The sequence below is a fragment of the Falco punctatus genome (genome assembly GCF_963210335.1).
Source record: "Falco punctatus genome assembly, chromosome: 7".
Taxonomy (NCBI): domain Eukaryota; kingdom Metazoa; phylum Chordata; class Aves; order Falconiformes; family Falconidae; genus Falco; species Falco punctatus.
This window is the reverse complement of record NC_137587.1, coordinates 11,390,096-11,413,157: the sequence shown is the minus strand read 5'-3', so window position 1 is coordinate 11,413,157 and position 23,062 is coordinate 11,390,096. Positions and strand designations below refer to the sequence as shown.

At 37.6% G+C, this 23,062-nt stretch overlaps 1 protein-coding gene across 13 annotated transcripts in view; it reads right to left on the bottom strand.

The window, feature by feature from the left end:
• The window catches only part of RALGAPA1 (Ral GTPase activating protein catalytic subunit alpha 1), a 136,364-nt gene that overhangs the window by 97,768 nt on the left and 15,534 nt on the right, over positions 1–23,062 (bottom strand). For all 13 annotated transcript variants that reach the window (XR_013929379.1, XR_013929380.1, XM_080394966.1 and 10 more), the window contains exons 2-15: positions 21,960–22,070; positions 21,391–21,440; positions 19,822–19,879; positions 19,113–19,156; positions 18,042–18,219; positions 16,246–16,361; positions 14,818–14,956; positions 9,146–9,354; positions 8,547–8,786; positions 6,184–6,375; positions 5,692–5,829; positions 3,337–3,485; positions 2,017–2,146; positions 1,019–1,256 (exon numbers count right to left, since the gene is read on the bottom strand). Coding sequence is in view for 11 of the 13 variants with exons in the window: in XM_080394966.1 (XP_080251092.1) it covers positions 1,019–1,256; positions 2,017–2,146; positions 3,337–3,485; positions 5,692–5,829; positions 6,184–6,375; positions 8,547–8,786; positions 9,146–9,354; positions 14,818–14,956; positions 16,246–16,361; positions 18,042–18,219; positions 19,113–19,156; positions 19,822–19,879; positions 21,391–21,440; positions 21,960–22,070 (1,992 nt within the window). In the remaining 2 variants the exon portion in view is untranslated. The remainder of the gene's footprint in view (positions 1–1,018; positions 1,257–2,016; positions 2,147–3,336; positions 3,486–5,691; positions 5,830–6,183; positions 6,376–8,546; positions 8,787–9,145; positions 9,355–14,817; positions 14,957–16,245; positions 16,362–18,041; positions 18,220–19,112; positions 19,157–19,821; positions 19,880–21,390; positions 21,441–21,959; positions 22,071–23,062) is intronic.

Genomic DNA, 23,062 nt, shown 5'->3' with positions numbered 1-23,062 from the left:
GGAATCTACATAGATTACTTCTCACTGACAAACCCTAGGATATTAGCAGGAAGTACCTTGCCTCACGTTTGACTGCAGAAACACATCAATCAGAATGCAGCGAGATAAGTAGACTAAAAATGACACTTTTTTCCCCATCTTTATGACTCACCCTAAATATAACCCTGCCTCTCACTATTAGATCTCAAAGCACTTTTTAAAGGAGAACAGTATCACTACACATGTTTTACAGAAGTGGAAACAAAGAAATTATTGCTCATGGTCACATGCAGAAAGTCAGTCCCTGATCTGGGAAGAGAATCCAGGTTTTGCAGTTCTCAATCCAGCCCTCTACCCAGTAGGACAGTCTTCTTGTCCCTTACCAGTTCTAGAACTGTACCATTACGTGGCAAGTAGCCACCTCCTCTCCCCATACTATGTCCTAGAGCATTTCCCGCATTGTTTAGGAATCAGTTTAAAAACTGGTACCGTTCATATGGATTATTAAAAGCATCTTTTCGCTTAAATAGTCCAACAAGGTCACTTCAACAAAATGTGTCTTCACTATGGCTTAGCAATGAATTAGTTCCCAAACAAAACTATGTGCACCTTACATTTCATCTTTAAACAACACTCATTGGATTTCAGGACCAATAGTCCAATTGTGTTTCCAATAGCCACTTGCTAGCTAACTCTTACCAGATGTGTAATCTTTGTTACTTTCAAGAAGTTATGGTTGGGACTCAACTATTTAATTGCCTTGATAAAAGGAGAAAAGCATAACCCATTACAGTGTAACATTTTATGTTAAATTCAACACACCTTTAAGAACTACATGGCTATTTGCTAGACTGAATTTTAATGTGAAGGTTTTGTGGTGGTTCTAAAAAGCAGCCTTACCTTAGAGAAATCAGGTTATTTCAGGTGATAAGAAACGCCTAATTAGGTATACTAAAATGGCCAGACCAAAATTATGCTGTGCCCAGGATCTCATTACCCCAGCTCAAATTCAGATGAGGTGTATACAGTGTTGTCTTACCTTTGCCTTTGTGTTTTTTCTGCTTCTGCTCACTTAATTTATCCAGCGGCAGGTCACTGAGGTCCAGGCTATACAAGTTTCTAGCTAATACTTTAGTTAGTGTCTCCATTGTCAGTGACCACTCGGTGGCCAGCTCTTCCCAGTATGTCAGTGATGACATTACGGACAGCAAGTCATCCCAAAGTTCTCGAGAGATGTACACATTTAGATTCGCTTTGATCCAAGCTACTATAAGAGTCTAAAAGAATAAAGTGAGAAAAGTTGGGTTCTGAACACAAGATGACAACACTCAAATACTACTGCTTAAAAGGAAGTTTCTAACTGCCACAGAAATTTCTGTGTAGTCCTGACACTTTTTCCTCACTTGTACACACAGAATTTTCATGAATCGTCAAGTGTTACATTCACATGGGCTTCTGACTTAGATAAAGGAACAACTGGTTTGACTCATGAAAAGTCTTTTGGTATCTTACAAGTTTTGCCAAAGAGTTTTGCAATACTGTTCTCATCACATTTGTATCTTGCGTATGCTTGTTTTTTCCCTACTAAAGAATCTGGAGACTTTACAGATCTCATTTACAAAGAAGCCACCACAACAACACTCTGCAACTATAAACTTTGAAAGCATCTCCTACAGCTTATTGTCAGGAATAAAAAAATCAGTTCGTTAGGCACAGATGGCACAGAAGATTTTGTGCTGACCTGAGCTAATTCTGCAATGGAAGCAGGCTAAAACTGTACAGACTGCCAGTTATGCCAACTCAACTAAAGGACAGCAATTTTTTAATTTCACAGTACCCCAAAAACTGTTGTCACAGTGTCATTAAATATAAGACAGAAAGTAACAAATGTAGCCAGTTCTTTAACGCACACTATTCACATGATCTGGGTAACAAGAACAACCATATAAGATGACAAACCACCAACAGTCGTTGTTGCATCTAATCACTTGGTCAAAATTAAGCTGAATTCATTAAAGTGAATTTATGTTTAATTGCCTGGAAAAGAGGTCCTGCAAGTCTTCCAGCTAAAGTGGAGTTTTTTCTTCCTTGATACTGCAAGAAAGTTTGGGGTGGTATTTTCAGCACAGATTCAGTAACCCTGAGCAGCACAAGTAGCATCTGTTCCCTGCAAAACAATATTAAACTCAGAGTTACCATTTTGCTGTGGTTCTGTATACACCAGGATACTTTTACAGATAGAAACCGAGCTTGATTTGCTCAAACACACTCAAAACAGAACAGTGATTACAAACAGCCTGACTTGGTTCTTGCAAAAGAAATTACTCCAATCTTCTTTTCACGCTTGAGAGTGAGGAAACCCTGTTGCCCTCCTAACACCTTCTGCCAGGTCATTCAAGTACTATCACCTTCAACAGCCTAAAATTACAGACAAAGTTTACATTATTATGAATGTACCTCATCAAATATTTTTTGCGGCACAACCTTTACCATCACAGTCTAGAGTAATTTCTTTACAGTAACATGAAACTGGGCAAGAAAACATTGATCTAGTGGAATCTGTTTTCTCTTATTACTCCCAAATTTCAGTGTCTAGCCTTGAACTGACTCCTTATTTCCTCACAAGAGGAGACAAGCTTCACAAGGCATGTAATGCCAACTCAACTTACTCGGAGTTTAGGAAATGGTAGTGACAGACTCCATGCAAGTCAAGTGAAAATGGAGTAAATCAGCCATTTGAAATCCCCTTGGCTACTACTTCCTTGCAATGGAGAATGGTGGCAATATACTACCTCATTAGAGATTGCTAATTAAAGGAGAGGGGGAAATAACAGAATGAAGGTGGGGTCCTTTGCACCTGCTAGACACCTTAAGCACTAGAAAGGAACTAACCAGTTAAACAGTACAGGAACTCTTGTAAACGGTTACAGATAAAGAGCAACCTACATCTGATTGTAACAGTTATCCATGCTTATCTGAGGAATTTTTATTTATCTGTGAATATGGTTGTGAAGCTTCATGTATGTTTTTGTATTTTAGCACTCTGACACATGAGCAAAATGCCCTGGAAAAGGCATCAGTAGCTCCTTAATAGTAGTCTGCATATCCTAGCTTACTTGTTTCTTCACTGAGGGCTAACCTGCCTCAAACTAACTAGGTCCTTACTACTGGCTTTAACAGAGCAGATAACCCCTGCCCTTGTGGTAAATTGTCTGTAATGTTAAAAGTCCACATATTTACTGATTTAGAGAAACTGGTTCACATAGTCAATACCATTCTACTGTGTTTACCACGAAGTAAACTTTCACATTTATATTTTGAACAAATAATCTCAAGATAAAACCATTAGCATTTTACCATGTCTTCTTGTCCATAGTCACTTGGACTACCATGTGACGGTAGATATTAAGAATGCGTTTACACATATCAGTGTGTTCATCCAGCAGCGCTTTGATTTCATTTGCAGGTTCAAGAAAGAATATATTTGAAGAATTTATTATAAAAACCTATAAGTAGAAAAGAGTGGATGTTATGAGCTTGAAGCACTTTGATGTTTTCACCAATTCAGTTGACAGTAACCAAGAGGAGAAAATCGATGATTAACAGAAAGGCTGCACATGCACTCAGAAGTATATACTTAAATGTAAGTTACCTTGATGTGATGATAAAGCAATAAGACTGTTCTTTCCCCATTTTTTTCCTAAAAATATATTTGTGTATTTTTGCTCTGATAGACAGATGGTACAACAAACTACTCAATACAATTATTTTAATATGATGGAGAAATCTGTCCACCATCATTTTAATATGATTGAGAAAGTTCCACCTGAAAGCCAGCAAGTAACTAGTATAAAATATGCTAAACTACATGAAATAATCCTGGTACACAGTGTGTGCTTCGGCATAAGGCCTGTATTATGTTCTAGGAAAGTACAGCATTAATCCCACCGTGATCAGTAAGGCTTACCAAAAGTAGGAAACAGGTTAACTTCCCCAGAGTGGCTGACTTCAGTGGACAGTGAATTAGGGCTTTCAGAATGAAAATGATGAAAAAAAAAAGTAGGCAAGGACACTGCAGGTGTTACAGGAGCTACTACTGAGGTGTTGTTATATTTTTACCTACGTTTAGGAAGTATTTGACTCACAGTGAGCCCTAGAGTTACAATTTTTTTATTTGTCTTTCTTAATCCACATGTACAGGTAATCGTTGGTTCTACAGTTGTAATTTGCCTCTGCTGACAGTTTTGGATTTTAATAATGTAAAACTATTAGTATGCAGCTTTACATTCACTAGCCTCAATTAATGAACCTACCCGACTCGTAAGTGCCTAGAAATAACTCTATGCAAGAATTAAATGGACAGAAGTCTTGGGTTCTTGATTCACAGAAAAAGCCAAATATGGTTCCAGTCAAGGAAACCTCTCAAATTCAGACATGGTACTGGTTTCAAATGATGTTTTGACTCCGCTTCAGGCATAAAAATATATTTGCTGGCCAAATAAACCTTTGTCCAAAAAAATTCAACATGAAGAATCTCCCAGACATTCTCAGATGTGTAAACCTTAGTAATACGCTGCAAACAGATAAATAGACTTCACTGCTTCTTTTCTCAGAAACACTTCACATTCTATTCATATTCATGGCATGCAAAGATCACGAAGTTTAAATTATTGTAACATATTTGAATTTAAAAGTTGTTTCAGTTACAAAGTCTGTTTCAATATATAACAGTGTACAGCACAACAGGAAACCCTATTCAGGAAATCATTCAAGCTGTGGTAAAAATAGTGAGTTCTAATTAGCATGGGCACCCACAGTAAAAGTGCACGTGGTGGAGTGGCAAATGTACATGTCATTTTATTTTATTTTATTCAGAAACAATTTTCTTCTGGATAAAAGAATATTACAGAGGCTAGAGTCAAATACACACCTATATGTATGTACGTGCATGCACATATTATATATAAAATGCACACATATGACCCTTAGAGCATTTCAAAAGACTCTCAAATTATACACGCTTGATTTTCTACATCCTCAACTTCAGTGAAGCATTTTGCTGAACATTTGACATTAACGTGATTTCTACCCTGCCAAATTTTCTAGAAGCAGCTAGAAAACTTAAGTTAGGGAACTTCTGCAACTCTCCCATTCCTTAAGGATATCACTGAAGTAGAGACTTGTGGTGTCTGATCAATTTTTTCAAAAACTTATGTACTCATCCAATCTGTAATTCAGATAAAGATGAGAAAATACACGTGTAAACTTTACTATTCAGATTAAGAAAACCTCAGGTTTGGAAGGTTTGTGTGTGGTGACTAATAGCTTAAAAGAAAAAAGCTTCTAAACATTCTCATTACACACTTAATTAAAATAATCTGAAGATTGCCACTCAAATGAGAATTTGTTCTGTGATACAATGCAGTGCAGAATGCATGTCTTGACTAAAAAAAACAAAAAAGTTTTTCTGTGTTATCCAACACTTGTGTATACACTGTCCTATGTAAAGTCAATAAAGATACAGTGAACAACTGTCATTATTCTAACACTATTTATCATCATACTTTTAAAGTTTAAAATAATTTTTCAGTTCAGAGATGCTTTGAAGGAGCATGGGATTGGGATTCCCTTGTGCTATATCCCACTCTTTATGTGCTGATAACAAGAGCTTTATTATGAGGATGAAAATTAGATATCAAGTCTATTTCATACCTGCAACACTGACTGCACCCCAGCTCGTACATTTTGCTCCTCAGTATCATTTTCCGACATTTTATGCAACGTGTCTTCGTAACAGCCATTTCTTGCCCAGTTTGAATTTCTAACGTGACTGGAGTTCATCCCTTTTTCCTGAAAAATACTTTTTCTTAAAATCCCACAGATTTGTAGACATGCATTTTTATGTTTTTCCCCATCCTTTTATTTGTACGTAATTTTTATACAGCTGAAGGTTGACATACTGTATAATCCACATCTTTAGAACAGTTCATGAAACGATGAAATTTTATGCTGAACAAACCACATTAAAAATCTACAAATAATGGATCAAATTGGTAGCCCATTTATGTACTTTTAATTACCACTGATTTTCCGCAACAAATGCTCTGACATCAAATTAAACCACATATAATCTGTTGAGGAGACCACTTCTCTGCCTACTAGTGTATCAAAAAGGTGAACAACTATTAACCAACAATATTTTACCTCTTCTCTTTCCTTTGCTTTCTCTGATGAATTGTGGTCAACAACATTTTCACCACAGTCTACAGCTGTGCACTGCATTATTTCTTCAGGTTCTTTCATAAATAAAGGCTTGTCTTCTTGCTGAATCCATTCCTGATACACCTTTACCACTTTCCTCATGGCAGCTGCTTCACATATTGGCAACAGAAATGCCTGGGAGTAGAAAAAGAAACAAAAAACCAGTTACAACACTTGAAATCGAGTTGCCCTCTATAATGTACAAGTTCTAGGGGATGAGGGGGGAAAAAAATACAGCCAGTGCAGGATCCTAACAAATGACTTACTCCTAAACCTAAATGTTTTCTCACTTCATCTATAAAATGAAAACATGAATAAAAATGTTTTGACAAGAAAACTTGTCAAGAAAGTACTTTGAAAACTTCATTGCCAAACGAGGAGATATAAGCATCCATACAGGCATATCTACTCAACATCTAACCTGTTGAAATTAAGATGCACTCATCCAAAGTACGCAAAATGTGTCAGCAGAAGTTTCTACTACAACATCTTCCATCCACAGGGCTTGGAAGAGTGAAGTTAAATCCGTTCTAAATGCCTAAGAAAAAATCAAGTGACAAACACTGGCAGCCATGTACCTTAATTTTAGCCAAATGAGAGTTTACAAAACAGTAGCCCTAAAACAAATAACTCCCTGAAAAGACTTCAGAATTACAGTTTCAAAAAATTGTGCATTTGAGTCAGTGCGATGGCTGATCAGCGCCCTCTTCAGGAGGTTTTGTGAATCTGCTGTGCTGGTAACGGTCACAGATTAGAAACTTCTACCATTAGTAAGGCTTTAACTAAGTATAAATCCATTTACCAAAGACCATGATGCCCTAATTGTATTTTAAAAAGAACAAATAAACTACCCTAACACATAGTTCTATGGAGTCCATGCTTTGAATGTTGAAAAATCATTGCCCATGTCTTCAAGGAGCGCTCACTTGACACAAGCGGTACGTTCGCTCTCTGGAAGCAGACATTTCATACCAGTATTGCACACAAAAAATAATTTTGCTGTGTATTAAAGAATTCATCTGACAAGTTCATCAGTCACACACTATCATACCTCAAGTCCAACAGTCTTCTGCAAGCCCACATACATTTTTTTTTGTACCCTGGAGCCTAAATTGCATTATTTTCTAGAATCTTCCCACCATTCAGTACAACTGAAACCTCCTCCTGACTGGAACAACTTAGCTCTAATGTTTTAGAAACATTGCAAAGATCTGGCATGTTAGAAATGAACTTACACTGAAAACTTCTGGATAAACAATGACTTAAATGAGATCTCACAACCACACATGAAATCCAAATAATCTACATAACTCAGAGGTGCCTTGTGAAAAGAACAAATAAAATTGCCTTTGCTGTCCCTTTTCCCCTGGAGGGGGGTGGGCAGTTTCTAAATAGACTATCAATAAACCCTTGAGCAGCAGATGAATTCCGGTAACTCCATTTGATCTTCAATAATGTGTCCAAGGCTCTTCAACACACTGGACATAGATAAGCTTCTAACATTTATTTGCCTCATTTGATCCATTTGATCCAGATATACCCAAGTTTTAAAATGTTTAGTCTTCTGCTGTTTAAAGCAGTTAGTGTCATGCATTTCAGTTGAAATTTAGTACCTTTTTTTTACTGTTACTCAGAAAAGTCTCTTCATATTTTACCTATAGCACGGGGCATAAAGAAAGTCTATCTTGTTCTATTTTCCCACACTGAACTCAAAGTTATGTATTTTCACATCATGAATAAAGACTCCATATTCTGGCATATGTTCTCAGTTTAAATTTGTCTGATAGCTTGCAGTTGAGAAACACTATTTTGAGTATGCTCAGCTAACGTTTCTGGTTGCAGTAAAGTCAGAAGCAGAATCTATTACCTTCTATAGCCATCTGTCCCGCCCTTCTGATGAACACTGTCAAGGTAAGGACATTCAATTGCTCCTAAAACAGCTCTTTAACAGCTGCAGACTCCCACAGGAGGCTTATTTTATTATGCTTGGTTGTGAGCTCTCATAGCTACATGAAAAGATTAAACATTCCTGTCTAACAGGACCTGTAAAGTCCAAGTTAGATGTTGTTGAAATGGTTATTAAAAAAACACAATTAGAAAAAAACAGGAACCAGGGATATTCTAAACAGAAAAGATTTCAGAATTCTAACTTTTCAGTTCCGAAACCTTAAAGCAAGATGACAGAAAAAAATCTGTACATTTATGTAATGTTCTACTTAGCAAATACTCTTGAAATAAAAAGACAACACAATGATCATCTACAATATAATAATCAAGACTCTTGCATTCTAAAGAGGGTTCTTTACCTGTCGAAATATCTCAGTTAGAAAATTAACATTACTTCTTTTAAAAGAAAAGACTTTCCGGACAATTTCAATATCAGTTAAATGCTCTTCATCAATACTGCAGAGGCTGGAAGAACTTGGTTCTCTCTCTGTTAGAGTACTGGTATTAGAATGAGATTGTTCTGGCTCTGCGTTTTTATCCTGCTTATCAGTACTGTCGTTTTTGCTGTCCTCCCTTGAAGCCATGCTAGCAGCTGCTCTCTGAAACAAAAATAAAAGGCATATTCCAGGGCTTATTTTCAGTATAGCTGAACAGTACAATATAAGTTGCATACAACAGTATAACTTAGAAGAGTACAAAGAATTCAGAAAAAAACCCAACGATAGGATTCACTGCACTTCAACGTTTCTTATGTCTATTTGACTAAAAACAAAACATTTGAAAGAGAAAAAAAAGCAGTATAGTGAGTCCTGCTAAAGTGAATTCATAAGCAGAAAATTTCTTTAGAAATTCCTTTTTTTAATTCTTCCTTAGTTATAATTATCAGAGCAGTGCACACTGCTGACATAATCATTAAGACAAAAACATGAAAACAATTTTTTTGTATATCTGGGTTTACCTGAATATTCTTTGGCACATTTTCACCTTCCATCCCAGGAATATGAGGTCCTGCATGAGGTTTTGGCTCAAGCCAGAAAGACACCAGCCATCGAATGACAATAACACGAGCCTTAATAAAAGGTTCCTTTGTGCAATATATTGCCTCATTGGTTTCAGCATCTTTCTTAACCATTACATAGTGTGGCTTTGGTCTCATTTGTGGTATATCTGTAAGAAAACAGAACATCTTAAAAATATGTGCCGAGAGAAAGCTCTATTTAAGAAAGAAATCCTAAACCTGTAACAAATACACGTGAGCTTTCAGAGGTGCTGTTTTTTCATATCCCCTGTTTCACAACTCATCCCAAGATGTGCCAAAATGGATGTGATAGAGAAAATAGACTAGAAGACATCAAAAGGCTGCAATTTTTTCCTGGAGGGAGACAGTATCATTCATCCAACAGACAGCAACTTGACTCTGCTATGCAAAACCTTTAATTTTTATCTGAAAGTGATTTCTATAGACTTACATCCTTGCTTGTGTTTTTTTTCGAAACAGGTAAACATTTCTTTTCATTGTTTTTAGCTTTTTGTAAGCTACATGCTATACTCAACATTTAAAGATATATGTCAGCAAACTCACTACTTCACACTTTCATTGAAAACAACAAAGGAGTTCTAAGCAGCAAAACAACTGTTAGCTAGACTAGAATATGGCCTATGCTAGAAAGCTGTTTTCACATAGAATTAAGATATTGTCAAATCTCTTAATTTTTAAGAACTATTTACAGTCAAGTTACTAAGCAACAATTTATGTAACTCATACTGTTTTACAGCCTTTTAAGAGTCCTGTATGTTTACTTATCCCCTACTATCAAACCTACTGCGAAAAGCAAATGCAGTTCACATGCAAGGGATCACCACATTTCCTAATGCATCCTTGGAAAGATCTCTATGTTGGTGGCCAGCAATCCACAATAAAGCAATATAACCAGCATAAGGGTCATCAATCCTTTACTGATACAGATCCCAATATCTAATCATGGCTACAATGGCAGAGCTGTAATTCCAAACTGTATCCTAACAGCAGCTGCAATAAACACGGCCACTTCTGACCCTGCAATAGGTGAAAGATGAATACAAGAGAGAGAAATCCTGCTTCAAAGCCATGTGAGTTTTGCAGCTTCATCTAAGACCATGTCTGCAATAGCTAATTTTACTGGATTTGCTGCCAGAGCAAGGGCACTTGCACCTTCCTATGACTTAGCTGAAAGATGATTCCATGGCAATAGCTTCTGTACTGGCTTGCAGGGGATGTAATGAACGATTCCCAGTAGCATGCTAGCTGGCAGGAACTGTGGTTACTTGGGATCTATAGCCTACAATTCCATTTCCTCCACCCCATGTTCTACATGATGGTTCAGTACCGTTTAGCTCTTCTGGTTCTCTACCATGCTAGTGGCAAAGATGTTAACAGTTCATCAGTATTCCTGAATCTGCTTCAGAAAAAAGTGACAGCCCTTAATAACTCAATATGGATGGAACTGACATGTGCAGTAAATATCTTATACAGATCGGGGGCGGGGGGGGTGGGGGAACAGATAGACAGCTTTTAACTCGTGCATAATGATGCACAATTCTGCAGGGACAAGTATCAACAGCCCAGTTCAACTCCAGCCATGCATCAGTCAACTCAACACTTCAAAATTTCTGGGTTTCACAACCCAAGACAGGATGCAGAACAGTTCTGCGATAATAATCATCAGTCTGAAGCAACTACGGAACTTTCAGATGCTAATGGCATTTCTCTTGGAGTGGTATACCAACTCTACTCCTAGTTCTAGAAGGGTGAGTATGAGACCTGCTCCAATACAGTAAGTAGTGGAAAACTTGTCTGAGGACTGATTATGACACATGCTGTCAGAACACACTCTGCTGCTATTTCAGTATCATGATTTTCATCTGATGGCAGAATATTAAAAAACATACAAACAAAAAACCAAACAAAAAACCCAAACCAAACTAAAACAAACCCCCACAACCCAAAAGGAAGGAGGCACGGAAAATGATGGTCCTGTCCTACCCAGATATGGAGAGTGATTGATTGGACAGAGATGGCATTTCAGCACAGTCTGACCTTCTCTAGAGCTGGCAGTACATGAGTAAGACATACACCCCATGGTTTTACAGGCCAGAAGGCAGTTCAAAGATACTAATGGTGGGAGTCAAAGAAGATGCAAAGTAGTCAGGCTGAAGAATATAAAGTTGTTCACTGAGTATATCTTCCTAATGCAAGGTCATGAGTCATTTTAAAGGATCCAGCATAACTTCTGCCAGGTTACAGTATCATAATTCAGGAGGAACAAATCTGGATAGTAACTGATTATTTCTTCGCTGCTATCTAAAAAATCAACTTATGACAGCCATGTATACTTGTAGGCATTTGAAGTGAATACAGCCTACCTGCCAGACTGCTGTAAAGGTTTTCTTATTAACATTACAAATACACAACATCCAGCACCAGCATTGAGGATATCCAAGCTGGTATAGCTCGAAGTCATTTCAACAGCCACATACAAAAGTAGTGATAAACTCATCATGATGCTGCCAAATTGAGGAATGTTTCCAAAACAGACTTTAAAGTTACAACCACTATTTTTAATGGAAGCGTTATTCCTAGAGGAAAACTATATGACTCTTGCATACCATCCACCTAAGTAAGTAACAAATGGACAGAATACTTTCCAAAAAGCTTATAAAGAGTTTATTTACTACAAATAAAAACCAGTACATTGTTTTCATTCTATGGAAAGCAGCAGGATAGTAAGAAAACACTAATAATTAAAAAAATCTTAAACAGAAGCATGTATAACAGCACAATCAGCAAATGCCTGGTAGCATGGTGTTTAAAGATGCAAAAATAAGTTCTCTCTGGTATCTATCAGCATTTAACAGAGTGTGAAGGCTGCAATACTGGCTGTATTTTCAAAAGGACAAGACATCCAGTAGACATACAGTAAACATGTCTTTGCAGCACACTGTCTCCTTCTGTAGTTTGATATCCTCTCTGAATATCCTCTCTCTCTATTCCCTCTCAACTGTATTATGTCCTGCAGCTGCTTCTCAAATGTATCCTCCTTGAGTCACTTCCTGTATTTTCACATTTCTGTCCATCTTGGAAGTAGATGTCACGGCTCCAGATGAGGACACTGATGTAAAACCAAAGCAAAACAGAAGCTTATTAGATTGACTCAAATAGCACAAGAAGAAATATTCCCTCTCCCCAACCCTTCATTTTTCCTTTCTGTTTTGGGCTTTCCCCACCCTCTGCCCTTCGTGCTCTGGGAACTTGATGTAAGCTGATGGCAAAAAGGGGAGGAAGCTATAGGTGGTGGAAGACATACACAGGGTAGAAAATGAAAAGACCAGCAAAAACACAAGGTGGACACTTGTAGGTTTGACCATGCTTACTTTCTCAGGCAAGAAAGGGTTCAGAAGGAATGCAGAGCTGCAGAGAGCTGTAGGACAGCCCACTTTGTTTCCCTTTAAATGAAGGAGCACATCTAAATGGCTTGGAAATGGCACAGAAAGGTGCTATGATGGAAGAAACAATGCCCCTGGAATCTTACTCCATACCTGTAGTTTTTACTAAACAGTTTCTAGAGACAGTCTTACAGGATCTAAACAGATGTTAAAAGAAGTTAAAAAAAAAATATCAAAAACCCAATCTCATGGGCTCTTCTAAGCCTGTAGTATTCAAACCAGGATATGGAGGAGGCACAATACTATGTTCTTGTAACTGGAATGCTTGGTGCTTGTTACTGCAACCAACATACTTATCTGAAAATCATAGAATCAGAATGGGTTGGGTTGGAGGGGACTTTAAGATCATCTAGTTCCAACCCTCTGCCATGAGCATGGACACCTTCCACGAGACCAGGTTGCTCAAAGACTCATCCAGCCTGGCCTTGAACACTTCCTGGACACAACTTCTTTGGGCAACCTGTTCCAATGCCTCACCACCCTCACAGTAAATCTACCTTAACAGAAAGAAAGGAAAAAAAAAAATCAATCCAATATATTATCTCCAGTAAAGCCCTGTATCAATGCTTGCTTACTAGAACTAGCTTTGATTTGTATCTCATGATTTCTCCTAAATTAAACATTACCCCAGTAGCACAAGAACCGTTTCTTAGGTTTGCCCTGTTTTGTGCCTAATGGCTGTTAATTTTGCTCAGAACAGGCACAGGGTTGTTTTCAAATAAGGTGGGAAGATGCATGCCAGAGAAGAACTTCTTAGAGAAAAGACTATTCTACTTACCAGTGTTTCTGTTGCTTTCATTACTGTAGTCTTCCAAAATCCTAGTCATTGCTGCTGACTTTGCAGTTTAAGGCACTGACAATAGTTTTGGAGGTCTGTGCCCATTTCTTCTTCTTCTTCCCCACTGTTCTCTTCTTTACTAAGACTCCGGAAGTTTCTTGTTTATGGTTCACAGAAAAAGAGAGGACTACAGGAACAATTCTATGGAAGACTTGAATCAAGATCTTCAGAGAAAGAAAAAATATTGTTTCCATATTTCTTGTTTCAGGATGTCAAGCAGCATCCCTCTTGCAGCTACTTTATCACTGAACCTCTTCAGTATCTTCACACAACTCTCTTCTCCTGTTGCATATCGCTGGATTTACACTGTTTCTTCTCCCCTAGATGAGAAGGCCCACTGTTTGCCTTTCCCAGGAGAACATAGTTTTGAAACATCCATCTCTGAAGAAAGCCACAATCCCAATACTTGTACATGGACTGGCAGAAACTAAGACCTTTTCAACAAACTTCCCTGACAGCTTGATTTTAGAATATGAAATTGTGTCTGGAGAGCACTAGTAATCCTTGTGAGACGCTGCATCAACAGGTAAGAGGAGTAGCGAGGTGTCCATATTACTCAAGTAATGAACTGACAGCTTAAAGCTTAAAGTGGTGAAAATGCTGTTGACCACAATTCATCAGACACGGTATCACTGCGCAAACTAGAGTCTTGAACTATGCTGGCTTACAACCAACATGTGCATGGGTGCATGCAAACCTGAGCTAGCAAAATCAAGATGGGCAAACAATGTTCTAATTTAGAATGTGATAAATATTTCTGAGCAGAACTCTAGTTTTTTTGCTAAGTGAACCTAACTAAAATTCCACTCTCTAGATGGAAAGATATAATTCTAGCACCATCAGCTTTAAAGACTGGGTTAAACCCTAGCTTCCTCTTCCTACTGCAAGCTTTTAACAAAATACATTGACTACAAGCAAGCACTGTACAACCTAACCACTATGATTCTGTACAACTAAAGCCAACATCCCCTGAGGAACAGCAGATTAACACTTTTTCTCTCTGCAGCAGTAGTTTCTCTTCAGAGCATAATTTAAATCAACAACAAAGGTCACATTAAAGAACTGTTTTACAAGAACATTTAATGCACCTGAATCAGGTTAATATAGCAAGATTGACTCTAAAGAAAGGGTCAGGTGCCTCCACAAACAGAGAATTAAAACTCATGAACGGGAACCATAACATGTTCTTTCATAAGAAATAACTTTTGGAGAATGTTCTTTACAGTCAACGTGACTCAAGCAAAAAATGGCTTTGCTATGCTCTCTATTGGAGAAAATATAATGATTTTATCAGCTGTGTTAACACTTACCAAGTATAGGGTTATACAAGCTGGTCTCCTTACAGATGTTTGGAAAAATAGAAGGTAAGTAGTATTTCTTAAAATTTGAGAATAAAAATGAAAATCCCTTTTCCTGGTTTTCCTTGTTCTTCCATTCTAAACTCTTAACCTTAAAAAAAAGAGGTTGGATAAAGTAAACATCTAGAAGTAGAAGAGGAAGATGACTGATGATATTTCTTCTTTGTAATTTATTTCTTTGGAACAAAATCATATGAATTGTAATAAAAAACTTTTAAAAGATGGAAGAGAAACTAGCTAGGAAATGTCAATGAAACAAAGACTTTCTCTTCCAAAACATTGCTTCAAAGTGAACTTGAACACATCAAATACTGAAACCAATAGAAATACATCTGCTTTTATGATCATCTTGCCAAGTCAGGGAGTAAATCCAAATTGATTGTTGTCTAATAAAACATTTCACAATGTTTTATAAGAAAAGGACAGCTACCCGTGCTACTCTGAACATGTGTTAAAACAAAACGTCAAACCGATTTCAACCAACAAATGTCCATATATTCATTATAATAGGTACTTGGATTCATTCGTGTGGTTGGCAATATGAAAAAAACAAGTCTGTCAACAGAAGCAGCACAAGATACAACTTTAAAGTTGAATTACACAAATCTACTTCCATGGATCACAAGTGCTAAGCCTTCCCCATTATGAAATATTTTCCTGCTGAAAAGCACAGGAAGTTCTTCTTAATAATAAATCCAACATGCAGTTTCCATCTTTGTCCTGGAGAATTCATCTGCCTGCAGAGCTGGGTAATCTGCCAAGTCTACCATAAATAAAATAAAGCAAGGTTTGCTTTTCTTTCCCTCCCCCCACTTTTTGGGGTTTTTTTCACCTTTTTTCCACTCTGTTCCCTACTCAAAGTCCACAGTTCTATTATGATCTATTTTTAGGGCAACGGGTCTTTGGAATGAAACATACATATATATATGTGTGTGTGTGTGTGTGTATATATATACATACACACACACACACACACACAGTTTGAAAAACAAAGTTCCTGACCACCACAAAACCCACACAAGAGCAAGCCCAGTTGATCCTTCCACTGGTTGAAGGCAACAGGATGGGGAGGGGCAGGTGAAAATGGGAAGGGAGCTGGAATCAGCGTTGCTAGAAGTGACTGAGAAGTCTTGATTTTTCTCCGTACTGTACTCTGATTCAAGACACTGTGGTACCAGACCTATGAATCTTCACACAGAAAACAAGTGAAGATTCTCTAGAAGAATTTCCTTTTTACAAAGAACACTGGAAGGGTGATGGGGAGGAACGTTTAAAACCTTTTTATATACATTTGCAGTTCTACTAGTAAATGTCATCTTGAAATGGACAAGCAGGTGTTAGTTGCTTCATATTTGTTTGCTTGAAAACTATAGAACATACCTGAATTACTATGTATTTCAAAAGTGCTTCTAAGAAATAGCTTGTTAAATCTTCTTGTCCTTTATCTCCTGATTGTGGAGGAACAAGTGGAGTGATTTCCTCTATAGTCACTTGAGCTATTTAAACAAAAAGAACAAAAGAAGTACATCTAACATTTAGTCAGTTTCTTCTCATGCATAAATATCTACCAAGTTACTAGGTAAGCAGAGAAAGTTACAAGCAAAAGAATCTACCCATAGATTCATGGAAATTAGGACATTTTTAGCTAATAAACCACCACAGAATTAATTTCTTACCTAAAAACACAGTGGATAACAACTAAGTTCTCCCTGTGCACCTTGGAAATCTACCTGCCAAGACCCATTTTTCTAAAAGGGATAAGTCCATTTCTTTTGGAATTTATGCAAACATGGTGTAACATTCCTGTTGCACAGATACCAAATCATTATTTACATCTCTCATGATTTTCTTCATTTAGCAGTTGATCAGCTGTATCTGCGTTAAGTTTTACTAGCTCTGTCCTTCCTTTGTCTCAGAAATAAGCTCTGAAGTAGCTTCACTGTAATCTTGCTCCTGTAGTTAGAAGTTCGCATTTCACTCTTTGCACTCTACACTGCATTTCTACACTGCCCACATCCACTTTAGATTTGTTCCTTCTCTCCCACTGTAAAGATTTAACACAAAATAACTCCAAAACAGGGCTTAAAATACGTAGCAAACTTTCATCTGCAGATGATACTGCTATGAAATTAATCTGTTAAGTTTCAGTAAATTTAACTACCAGTCAAGTAGACACTGCTCACTTCCACACTTGTGTCAGCTCTAAAACATTGGGTGGAGATGGAAAAAAGATAACAACAGCACTTAATGTTCAGAGGAAAAAGTGGTTAGCTACTTAGTCACATTTATGTGAATACAGTTTGCACTTGTGACCCCATCCAATTGTAATTCATTAGTAAACGAGCTTAAAATCCTACTAACAGGAATAAATTGAGTTAGGAGGCAAGAGGCTGCCCAAAATAACCAGCATCTGATACTTACTGCTAGAGTGAACAGTCAAAGGAAAAACTGTCGTTAACAATGATCTTAAGAAAAAAATCATCCTCACTCTATTGATAAAATATAATGATGTTCACATGAAAATAAAAAAATAAATAAATCAAAACTGGGAAGTAGAAAAAGCTGATCTCAGAATGCTCAAGCCTTTCCACTGATACAGACCCATCTGACCTCAGGTTTTGCAATTTACAAGATCCAATTCTTTTGGAAGATTCTGAGCCACAAGAATACCACAGCTTTAATTGCATGGTCATACACAGATACAGCAGGAAGATCAACCATTGGGCTTTACGCACTGCCCTATCAACCATTCTCTTGAAGGCCATACCAGAAACTGCTCTGCATTAACTTGCTCTCTGGAATAAGGCCAAAGCCAGTGCAAGTGTTCAACACAAGCAGAATCCACCTGTGCAAGTTTGTAGTAGATGCAGCATCTGCTTGTAGTTCTTCAGAAGTATGACTCAAAATTGGTCAGTTTATATTCACCTGCTATGTGTTAAGCCATACTTTGAAAAATAAAAAGAACACAAAAGAAAAAACAACCCACCCTAAAAAAACAATCAAAAAAGATAAAGTTACTATTGCAAGAAGATCTGACAAACTGCCAAGAAACTCATTAAGATCTCCATAATCTCCCTGGGCACATATATATGTTAGTTCTTTGTTACTTCAACTTGCCTTTTCTGTGCTGAGATTTAATTACATAGAGAATTCAGTAATATTACCAAATTACTTACTTTCTTGAACATTAAGTGGAGGGTTAATGAGATTATCTAGCGTTCGGGGGCCATATTCAGACTGTGGTGATGAAAATCCAGGAATCAAGCAAGAAAACATCCATAGCTGTTCTTTACTACAGTTATTTTGAAGTGCTTGGAGCCACAAAAGAAAGAGACGCACACCCTCTCGCCGTATCTTAAGGGGGGGGGGGGGGGGGGGGGGGAGAAAAAAGCAACAAGTTAATTTGTCCCAGAACATACAAAAGCCTTTCCATTTGTCCTGGGAGGGAGAAGAAGGGGAGTGGTAGAAAAGATGAGAACAGCCAGACCGTAAGACCACCAGCATTCAGCAGAGCCAAGCTAGCGCACCTGCTGCTCTGGCTGAAATGCAAGGACAACCCTGGCCCCTTCACTGCTGTTTGCCTCACAGAATCTCTTTCACAGAAAGAAGAGCAAGAAAACCGTCACGTGTCTATTTACTTGTTCAACTACAGGACTGCAAGATACCATGTGAATTTTTCAGTAAATACAAAGACCATCATAAAATTTCTAAATGTGTTCATAAATTACAACAGAGTGGAATTTCTGCAGCAGAAGGACCCTTTTACTCTCTTCCACTCCTTCTTCAAGAAAGATGATGGAGTCTCACAGCAGTCCCCTCCTGGCTCTCACACTAGAGAATCTCAGCTCCAGCCCAGCCTGCATGTGGTTTACAGAGGAGTGGCAGAGTTGTTTGCTGCAGTACCAAAACTACACATCACACCTGGGTGGCTTTTGTCCCGTGGTCAACCATTATTATACTACTCAAAGGTCTCTTTGGTGTACATGATCTTCCACTTCCAAGACAGCCTCAGCCCTAAAACCAGTTTCCTTGCCCCTAACAATGAAATGTTGCTTTCGTGCAAAATCCTTCAAACCATTTGCACGCATTCTTAACTTGGCTACTCTATATAAAACACATTACTACTGTAAGTAGTTCTAGTGAGGTAAAGCTGACTTTATGTGCTTTCTCCATAAAAATTCACCCTTCATTCTTGTCTTAAAAACTTAAAAACTAAAGCAAAAGTAGTATGCAACTTTTTCCAATACCTTTAATGAATTTCCAGTGTGAAGGAGCTTCTTTAAAATCAACCCTAAAAAGAAGAATAATTTTTTTTTTTAAAAAAAAAAAAAGGCTTGTTTACTCTTTCTTTGTTTCTTTCAATGTTAAGAGCTCTCGGTCAGACTTGATAGTAACTTTTAAACAAGTCCTTGGCAATCTCCAATTTAATCTTGGTGAACTTGATATCCTCAGGCAACTCTCTCAATGCCAGAGGGTGGGAAAGAAAGATCACCTTTCATAGCTTTCTCATAGCCCATAACATCTTTCACCAAGGGTTTTCTGGGGATGTGTACATTAAAAGTAAATTATTCTCAAGTCATTAACATGCATAACATCAGCATTCCCCTTTACAAATACAGATCTCACTCCATTTTTGAAATTTATTACTACGAGACAAAAAACTAGGAAAAAAATAATACAAAAGCAGCTTTCCACCTTCCCTTGTTCTTTCTCAACCACTGTTCTACTTCCAGATTGCCAGATTTAATTCCATCTAGGAGGGCATTCATTACATTGGTGGATTTTTCTGCTTGCTTGTTCTTTTGGGTTTTTTTCTTCACGTAGCTTGCAAGGGTTTCAAGACCATAATTCCTGTTATGCCACTTAAAGGTTAAGGATATGAGCAGCACAAACTTGTAATAGCTACTAATAAAACCTAAGATTTAAAAACAAAAAAAAAAAAGGAAATCAACTTACCAATACTATGAAATTGCCATCTCTGATGAATCCTTTCTGGAAGGAGTTGCAAAATTTTCTATAAAAAACAAAACCCAAGGATCTACATTGCAGGCATCACTCTCAGAATACCAAAGAGTGCTTTCACAAAGGCCACAGATTAGAAGCTGAAGGGTTAATTTAGAAAATTTCCACACTGCTTTCCTTGGAAGCATTACTGTCCTTTCAAGATAATCCCATTCCTAAAGCCAAGAAGTCCAAAGACTCTGACAGACTGTCTGGCAAGTCCTGCATTGGAGACTTCACATGCTACTGCAGTTTATCTGGCTCCACTGCCTCCCTGCTGGATATTGCTACTCACTGCAAAGGGAGTGGAATGGGACGAGTGTCCCAGTTGCTCTGGTTCACAAGAGGTTGTATTAGGTTATTCCACCTTTACAGAGGCTTAAGCTAGGATGCTAAGCTGTCAGCTTGCCTCTGTGACACAAGGAAACATTTGCTTCAGCCTTCTTAACAGAGGGGTAATGAGCTGCAGGAAAACAATGCAGAAAAGACCTGGGCTAATACCTCCCCAGTTAGACTGAAGGATGATCATCTTCAGATGGTAAGAAACAGAGTACAGTTAGTGATAGTGACAGAGGCAGTTAAAAATCTGTTATGTAGCACTTCAATGGTTATGCTAGAGGCATTAGCAACTTGTAAATAATCTGATTTCCCAAAGGAATTCCTGTTCACGGCCCTCCAGCAGCCTCTACAACTGCTTCCAAAGCACACATCACCTAACATCCCTTTACGCTGGAACCAGTGAACAGATGAACTACCTCTCTTCAAATTCACTCTCCTTGAAACAGTTAACCCCACAGTTTGAAGTACCAACGTACCTTACCAAAAAAACCCAAACAAACAAAAAAACCCAACTTGTATTCAGCCATGTGATAAGCATTCATCAACTTTCAATTTTAGATGTTTTCAAAAAACACAATCCTTGTTATAATTAGAAGCCTCCATGAAAAAGGAAAGAAAAAACCTTGACATTCTAAGCTATTTCTGTACTACAGTCTCTGCTCAGAAATGTTCCGATTTCATTACATTAGCTTCTAATTCATCTTAACTCAAAATATGCTTTTGGTGAGGATATTGTGAAATGCTATTTTCAAATAATAGATCTTTTAGAAAATAAAAGGGATCTGTAGAAACTAATTCTGCAGTAGTAATCTATTGTGAGAAAACTCAGAGATAGCATGCAATCAGAAGGTCAAAAAAATCATGACTAATCAGAGATCTCCCTTCTAAGAATTTTGAAGTGTGTACCACATTGGAATGGGGGTGGGGGAGGGAAACACCACCACCACAAAGTAATGAACTATCTGCAGACAGAGAACACATTTTTTTTATATCTGCAAAACTACAAGTCAAATTCTTTGTTTCTCACACAAAGTACATACATTCAACTCTAAGCAAAGAGAAGAAGGAATGCAGTTAGATGTAAAGCATATTTCCAGGCAACTGTAGAATAGCTGTACTGTTACTATTTAACATGACTTAATTCAAAGCAAAATAACTCATACGGGAATATACAAATGATCTTACCTCAAAAATAAAAAGAATAGAATCTAATTCTTCTCTTTGAGACTTGTGACCTAGATGCAATTAAAAATAAACAGAAGATAAGTTTTCATTATCAAAACAAAATGTAAAGAGCACTGACAAAGACCCTTAGATGTGTAAAACAAAAACATGCATTTCTACAACTATAATTTTGCATGCCTTCTGCAATAAAGTGTATTTCATAGGTATGGTTTATAACAGTTAAGAGTTTGTGTAACTTTCTAGTACGGCATCAACAGCTGGTAGAGATTATGTTAAACAAAACTCAGAATAATTCTGCAGAACACAAAAGGTATTATAACACCTTAAGAATCCTCACATTGCAAAAGGGCAAAACCAGTAATCAGAGAACAAACGCTCCTTGCTCACCTCAACTGCACGTACCTCTAATTGCTCTGCCTTTATTAGCAAAGTCAGTGCTTACACATATTTCTGCACAACTAATGTTGCCATTTGTGACCACAGATACAGCTTCATTTATAAAAACCTGCTTTATTTTATAACAAGAACACAAGGACCGAACCAAAAAGTGTTCTATTTTAAATACTTACCTTTTTGTTTAAGACCTACTTCAATAGTCACAAAGTTTTCAAAGAACACATAATATATATGTGAGAAATGTAGGTCGAAAAACTGTTTGAGATCAATTGATTCTGCATTCTCTGAAAAACAGAACAGAACATTGGGTTTACTTCTTTCAAATATTCAGTCAACCACTGTATACCATTATCCAGAAGTAAGAACTGAAGATACTTAAAATTATTATTGGTAAAGTTCTTGAAGTTTTCATTCTTTTAAATTGAAGCTACTGGAATTCAGTATGGCATGCCCTAAGTGCCCAGTCAATTTTATATAAGGAAGCAGCGTCTTGCAGTCATTGTTTGCATGACAGTAATGCCTGCAAACTCCATTCATGAACCAGAATTCCAAAAGGACTAGCACTGTACAGATGAATGTTGTTTTAATTGTTAATTTAATAGAAATAATGCTAACTATGCTGCCCAAACTCTGTATCAGAAAGACCATCGCTGTCCCTAACTGTAATTTCTAGACACAGTTAAGCTTACTTAAGAAATGGGAGAAGGATGGTAAGGACGGACCTTGTCTGCTCTTTAGAGAAACAGGTTGGGAGGAAGCAAACAGCAGCGCTAAATTCCCACTGCTGCTTCCTAACTCCCTCCAAGCTCCAACATGCACTTTCCTTTCCAGTCTGGCCCAGTCCCCCATACTCCTTTGATTGTCTGGTCTCAGGAGACCAGAGGCTGGTGAGACATTCAGGGATATCCTGAGGTGGAGACACCACTGTGAGCGTAGAGGGGTACGCTTTCTTTTGTAGCCCAGGAAGGTTTCCAGCCTCTCTTCCCACAACCCCCTAGATGGTTTTGTGCAAATCCCCAGCTAAAGAAATACATGATGATTTATCTAGATTAATTTTAATTTGATCATTTTAAACAATCAATTCTTTCAAGCCTCAGTACACACCAAACCAAAAGACACTCCCTGTCCTGTTATTTGACTACAAAGGAGTAGAGAAACTAGGTGGACAGAACAATTGTATGGAAGCACAGAAGAACAGGGAGACAGTATTTTAAAAGGTAAAACTCCCCCCTTTCAGAATATTGATGTGAAACAAAGAAAACTCAAAAAAAAAAAA